This window comes from Arachis ipaensis, chromosome B8 (genome assembly GCF_059453495.1).
Source record: "Arachis ipaensis isolate K30076 ecotype BB chromosome B8, ASM5945349v1, whole genome shotgun sequence".
NCBI classification, from domain to species: Eukaryota; Viridiplantae; Streptophyta; class Magnoliopsida; order Fabales; family Fabaceae; genus Arachis; species Arachis ipaensis.
Genome location: NC_142443.1, coordinates 27,664,990 through 27,671,960, shown reverse-complemented (window position 1 = coordinate 27,671,960; position 6,971 = coordinate 27,664,990). Strand labels below are relative to the sequence as shown.

General features: G+C 40.9%; 1 protein-coding gene across 1 annotated transcript; it reads right to left on the bottom strand.

Moving 5' to 3' along the window:
• Positions 1-4,940: 4,940 nt before the first annotated feature.
• LOC148547522 (uncharacterized) lies at positions 4,941-5,534 on the bottom strand. The gene has a single exon (XM_088495480.1). It carries the CDS (start codon positions 5,532-5,534, stop codon positions 4,941-4,943), a length of 594 nt encoding a protein of 197 aa, XP_088351606.1.
• Positions 5,535-6,971: the final 1,437 nt, after the last annotated feature.

The window sequence follows — 6,971 nt, the reverse complement described above, 5'->3', positions numbered from 1 at the left end:
ACTCCTTTGAGTGGCAGCGTCTGACTTGTTAGTGCCGAGGAGCCGCCATCCGAGTTTCTCGTGAGGAGGTGGGTGGTGGTACTTGCAAGAGACTCCGATACTTAACTTAGCAAGGACTTTTGGCAGGTTTTTAGTAGATTAGAACGTAAGTATACCTGAGGAGTGTCAGTGTATTTATAGGTGATGAGTCAAAAACCACCGTTGGAGTATTTCCACCATTATTGGCGGATAACCATCCCTTTATTCAAGGATTGTCGATATCTCTCTTCTAGAAGTAAGTGAGAGATAATAGGGATTAGTTTCAACTCTTTCAAGAGGAAGTTATCACTTGGTAGTGTTCTGTCCGACCTCTTAGGAGGTCGGCTACTTGGTAATTGCCTTCTGGGCTTTCTCTGCTTTGGGTCTGGCTTGACTTTTGAGCCAAAGTATGAACAGTGTCCTTACTTGAGTTCGATCTTTTACTCAGGTCGTACTCAAGCATGTGAGAAGTCGGACAAGTGTTGGTAAGCAGGATTATCACGTTGGGTTTTTTAGGTCTCTATTTTCAAGTCGAAAACACGACGTGATTTTGAAACGTCAACCGTTGCGTCTGTTGGCTTTCAATTTTGGCACGTTGATTGCGATTACATTGATAATCATGCACGTCTTTAAATGAGGGAGGAATTTTATATTTTTTCCCCTTAGGTCTTATAAATACACTTCCCTCTTTCCCATTCGTCATTTTCATTTCTTCTTCTTCATTTACTCACTTCTTTTTCTCCCAAGCTTTTCTTCATTTACTCACTTCTTTTTCTCCCAAGCTTTTTGCTTTCTCTTCTTGCATTTCTCCATTCTTCTTCTGAAGAACGAGTATCTGCTTTTTAAGGGTACCGTTCGTTGTTTTGCTGTGTTTCATCTTTTCTTGCTTTCTTCGAAAAGGTTAGTTCTTTGCCTTTTGTGATACTTTGTGTGTTTGATTTTTTTTATAGAAACTGGAAAATCTTGCATAAATGTGAAATATTGCTTGTGGACCTTACTGTTTTCGTGTTTGGGTTTGCTGTTTCCGTAGCTTTTGACTTTTATGCTTTCATGGAAATTGGTTCTTTTGCACTTCTTTTTGGTTTGTTGTACTGTTGTCGTATTCTTTTTGTATTGTGATGCCCCAAAATGAGATTGTTTGGCTTTCTGGAAACGATGTTATTTTGCTTCTCCCAGGGATTCCCCTTCTGTGTTTGTTGTTGATTCTTTTTGTCTGAAAATAGACTTTCTACTTGTTTCTGACTTATAGTGATGATTTTTGTTTTATAATGTAGGTATATCTCTTCTATATGTCTCGTTCAACTGTCTCAAAAATGTCGTCCAAGGTTCCCGAGGAGTTGTCGAGATGGGTAGATATCTTGGTCCTTTCTACAGTCCATGTGGTAGATAATGTGTTTGTAATTGAATTTCGTAGATACCATAGGGTTTGTAGCTCTAGGGATGATGAGGAGAAGTATGAAATAATGGCCCCTGACCCGAAAGACCGAGTATGTTTTAACTGAGTTAACTCGTCGGAATCCCATTTCATCTTCATGTACGACTGCCTTTTTACCCGACTTGGGGGTGGTTTTTCCATTTTTCAATTTTAAAATTGATGTTGTCTTTTTGTAAAGTGGCTCCCACCTAACTCCACCCAAATTCCTGGGTGTTCATGAAAATCTATCAACTCGTGAGTCGTGAGCTTGATTTTTTTTTAATCTCTTTGAAGATCTTTTTCTTTTTATTCCAGCTCACAAGATCTTTAAGATCTACTAATAAACAACAATGGATTTGTTTCTGAGCTATACAAGGTTAGAAAGTATTATCTATTTTCGATGAGTCATTCCATGATTTCAAAACTTTTTTTTTTAAGGTTCGGGCTGTTGAGGGTCACCATTCGTTCTTCCTAAATGAAAATAATGAACCTTGCTTCCAACTGTATTGGGTAGAGTCAACTCCTATCGATAAGTATAACCTGATAGATTTGGATGAGGTTGAGGAGGTTATAGTTGAGTTCTTCTGAGAGGCTTGGAGATGGGCTCCAAACCTTGAAACGAAGAAGTTTCTCCTCGGAAAGTTGAGTTATGTCCGTACCGAGCTAGGTAGTTATCGTTATTATTGTAGATATTTGTTATTGGCCCGAGTTGTTTCTAATTCTTGATGTTCTTGTGCAGAAAAAAAATGAAGAGTGGTTCGAAGGCATATCAGAAGGTTCAAGAGGTCAAGTGGAAAGCTAGAGCTCGAGCTCTCCAGCTTCATAATTCAGGGAGGTTGGATACTCCTTCTCCAACCAAATCAGATTTGGGCACTTCTTCTTACTAAGTCGGTATCCCCTCTTCCTCCTCCTCATTCTCCTCCTCCTCCTTTTGTTGCTACCCCTCATGTCCCTCCCTTCTTGGACCCGAGTTAAAAAAACGGAAAAATTCAGAATTTGGAAGTATCAGCATTTATGATACTGGTTTTGATGGGGTGAGTTTTTGTGAGAAACACATCCTTCCTCATAGATTAATTGCCATGGATGATGTTTCTATCAAAAACCATCTCCAAGTTTTGATCCGAGGTGGGATTCGGACAGCAGGAATGTGCTCTGATTTGCTGAAGGAGTTGTAAAAGGCTCCTTTGGGTGCTACTCAGCACTCTTTAGAGGCTTTACAAGTCGAGGTGGCCTCCCTTCACGAAGCCAAGAAGGAGTGGGAGGAAGAGAAATCTAAGTTAGAATTCCACCTCCTTAAGGCTCGGGAAAAGGAGAAGCAGTCTGCAGCTTCTTGTGCAATGGCTGAGGGTTTGATGAAGAAAGCTGAAGAAAGCTATACCCGAGTTTTTGGAGAGAACTTGGATCTGAAAGAGGAGGTGAGGCGACTTAAGGATGAATATGTCGACTTAGAGGAGTCGGTCACTGAGGGTACAAATGAAATGTTTGAAAACTTGAAGGCTCAACTTCAGGTTAGTCTCGTCCGAGGAGACAATGCCGACTCCCTCTCCTCAGCCCGAAGTCGTTCCGACTGAGGAGAACGTGCCGACCTCCTCTTCTCAGCTTGAAACCTCCACTGTTGTGACTTCTGATGATTAGAATCCTCTTATTGGTCCTGTTTAGTTGCTCTTTCAAGACCCAACTTGTGGGTCCTTTATGAACACTTTATATTTTTGTATGTTTTTGCGCACTCTTGTGGATGCCAATCCTTTAAGGATTTAATAACTTTTTAAGTACCTTTTTTATAGATATTTTTGTTTATCTTAATTGTTGCAAAGCTTTATAAGAAGCTCCTTTGTATGCTGGGAGTGATTACCCTTTCTTTAACTTAGAATTTGTTTCTAAGTAAAGGATTTTTCCATTGCTATACTCGGATGACCGATTTCTTTTTGGAAGTCGGCCATTTTAAAACTTAGATTATTTTTGCGATGCGTTTTGGGGCCCAAACATCGCTCGACTTGTGAGTCGTAAAACACGGGCTTTTATGATCGACGTGTATAACATCTTTACACCGACTTGTACCTCGTTGCTTTATCTTACCGACCATTTAGGTCGGACAACGGATTTTCGCATTTTTTCGAGCTTAAATCGACGCGTGTCATAGAATAAACAATGGAATTTAAGAATACTTTATCATTAAATTAAAAATGATTTACAAAATGCTTTTGTTACTAAGGGTGGTATGCCCCTAGCCCTCGCTTTGATTCCTCGTTAAAACCCCATCCAGAAAAACCCTCTTCGAAAAAAAATCATGAAGTCGGAAAAAAGAGTACACCAGGGAGCGAGGTGCGCTTCTAGCTATGATATCTCTTCATGTTGCATGCGTGCCACGACCTTGGGAGCTCGGTTCCATTTAGGTCGAACACCTTGTAGTAGCCTTTCCCTAAGACTTCTGCTATCTTGAAAGGTCTTTTCCAATTAGTAGTGAGCTTCCCTTCGCCCGACTTGGTTACCCCGATGTCATTTTTTATCAGGACCAAGTCGCTTGTGGTAAAGCTTCTTCGAATGAACTTCTTATTATATCTGGCCGACATTCTTTGTTTTAGCGCGGCTTCTCTTATTTGAACTTGTTCTCGAACTTCTGGGAGGAGTTCGAGTTCCTCTTTCTAGGCTTGGATGTTTCCTACCTCGTCATAAAATCTTACCCTTAGTGTCTCCCCAATTGTCGAATGAGGACTTGTGGAAGTTCTTCTATCCATGCTCCTTTTGCGTCTTGTAACATTTTCTTTAATCCAGCTAGTATGACTTTATTTGCTGTCTCTGCTTGCCCATTAGCTTGGGAATGCTCTACCGATGTGAACTGATGTTTGATCTTCATACTCGACACTAAGCTCCTAAAAGTAGAGTCGGTAAATTGATTACCATTGTCTGTGGTGATGGAATGTGGGACCCCAAATCGAGTAATATATTCCTATACAGAAATTTTTGGCTTTTTTGGGCAATGATAGTAGCTAGTATTTCAGCTTCAATCCAGCTTGTGAAGTAATCCACCCCCAACGATGAGGTACTTAACTTGTCCCAGAGCTTGGAAAAAAGGCCCAAGTAGGTCCAGCCCCCATTTTGAAAAAGGCTATGGGGAGGTTATACTGATGAGTTCTTCAGGGGGAGCGACGTAGAAGTTAGCATGTATCTGACAAGGTGGGCATTTTTTGACAAAGTCGGTCGCATCTCTTTGTAAGGTCAACCAAAAGAACCCTGCACGGATTACTTTCCTAGCTAGTGATCGAGCTCCGAGGTGGGTCCCGCATATGCCATTGTGTATCTCTTCCAAGAATTTTTCGGTTCTACAAGTCGGGACACATTTTAGCAAGGGTGTTGATATCCCTCTTCTATAGAGGACATTATGCACTAAGGTGTAGTTTTGGGCTACCCTTCGGATTCTTTTGACCTCCTTCTGTTCCTCAAGGAGGATGTCGAATTTCAAATATTCGATCAGGGGAGTCATCCACCCGAGGTCCATACCGGAGATAGGTTATATGAACAACTTGTTGTCTGGTTTGCTGACTGATGGTTCTTTGAGAGTTTCTTGAATCAAGCTTTTGTTATTTTCCCCTGGCTTAGTACTTGCTAGTTTGGAAAGGGCGTCAGCTCTGCTGTTAAGCTCTCGAGTTATATGTCGGACCTCAGTCTCAAGGTATTGTTGAAGTTGTTCGAGTATCTTCTCTAAGTACTTTTTCATATTGGGGTCCTTCGCTTGATACTCTCCATTGATTTGAGAAGTTACAATTTTAGAATCACTAAAAATAACGACCTTTGTTGCTCCAACTTCTTTGAAAAGTTTCAAGCCTGCAATCATGACTTCATACTCGGCCTGGTTGTTAGAAGAAGGGAATTCAAAGTTTAGGGAAAGCTCTATTTGGGTGCCTTTTTCGTTGACCAAGATGATGCCTGCGCCACTCCCGACTTTATCGGAGGATCTGTCCACATATAGGCTCCAGGTTGTGGAGGTCCCAGCTTTGTCACTAGTGTATCCTGCCAGAAAGTTGATGAAGTATTGGGTCTTAATGGCTATCCGAGTTTCATATTTTAGGTTGAACTCGGACAATTCTATGGCCCATTGTACCATCTGACCTGCTATGCCTATTTTCTGGAGGATCTGCTTCATGGGTTGATTAGTTCGGACCTTTATGGTGTGTGCTTGGAAGTAAGGTCAGAGCCTTCTAGACACCAGAATTAAGGCATATGCAAATTTTTCTATTTTTTTGCACCTCAATTCTAGTGCTTGTAAGAATTTACTGGTAAAATAGATGGGATATTGTCCGACTTCATCTTCCCGCATCAGAGATGAAGCTACCGCCTTATCAGTGATGGCTAGTATAATACAAGTTCCTCCCCTGTTTTTGGCTGAGTAAGAATGGGTGGTTGACTTATTAAGTTTTTGAACTCTTGAAAAGGTTCTTTACATTCAGGAGTCCATTCGAATTGGCATCCTTTTTTTGAGTAATGAAAAAAGGGTAAGGATTTTAAAGCTGACCCTGCCAAGAATCTGGATAGTGCTGCAAGTCGGCCATTCAACTGTTGGACTTCTTTTAAATAGGTCGGACTTCTCATATCTAAGATAGCTCTACACTTGTCGTGATTGGCTTCAATTTTCCTTTGTGTGAGCATGAACCTCGAAAATTCTTTTGCTTCTACTGCAAAGGTGCACTTTGTGGGATTTAATCTCATCCCGTGCTTCCTTATCGTGTTAAACAGTTGTGAGAGATCGGTCAGGAGATTTGCTTCCTCCTTGGTTTTTACTAGCATGTCATCTACATATACCTCCATTATTTTTCCGAGGTGGGCTACAAACATTTTGTTCATCAATCTCTGATATGTAGCCCTTGCACTTTTTAAACCAAATGGCATGACTACGTAACAATAATTCGCTCTTGGAGTGATGAATGATGTCTTCTTCTGATCCAATTTAAACATCGAGATTTGGTTATATCCCGAGTATGCATCCATAAAAGATAAGTATTGGTATCTTGAGGATGAATCTACTAAAGCATAAATATTGGAAAGAGGGTATGGATCCTTTGGACAAGCTTTATTGAGGTTGGTGTAATCGACGCACATTCTCCACTTTCCATTTTGCTTTTTTACCAACACAACATTTGCCAACCATAGCGGGTATTTGACTTCCCTGATGAACCCGGCTTCTAATAATGCTTGAACTTGTTTTTCGACCACTAAGGTTGTTCAGGCCCGAATTTACGCTTTTTTCCTGAACGGGTCGGGATCCAGGATACACTGCGAACTTGTGATTCATGAGTTCAGAATCAATTCCCGGCATATCAGATGCTTTCCAAGCAAAGAGATCAGAATATTCATGTAGGAGTTTGATGTAATCTTCCTTCAAATCTGTCCTAGGTTTACCCCAATGTTAGTGGTTTTTCCGACTTCATCCCTGATCTACACTTCCTCCGGCTTTCCTTTAGGTTATGGTCTTAGGTCGTCTCTACTTCGGACTTTGCCGAGTTCAATTGAGTTAACTTCTTTACCTTTACCACACAGATTCAAG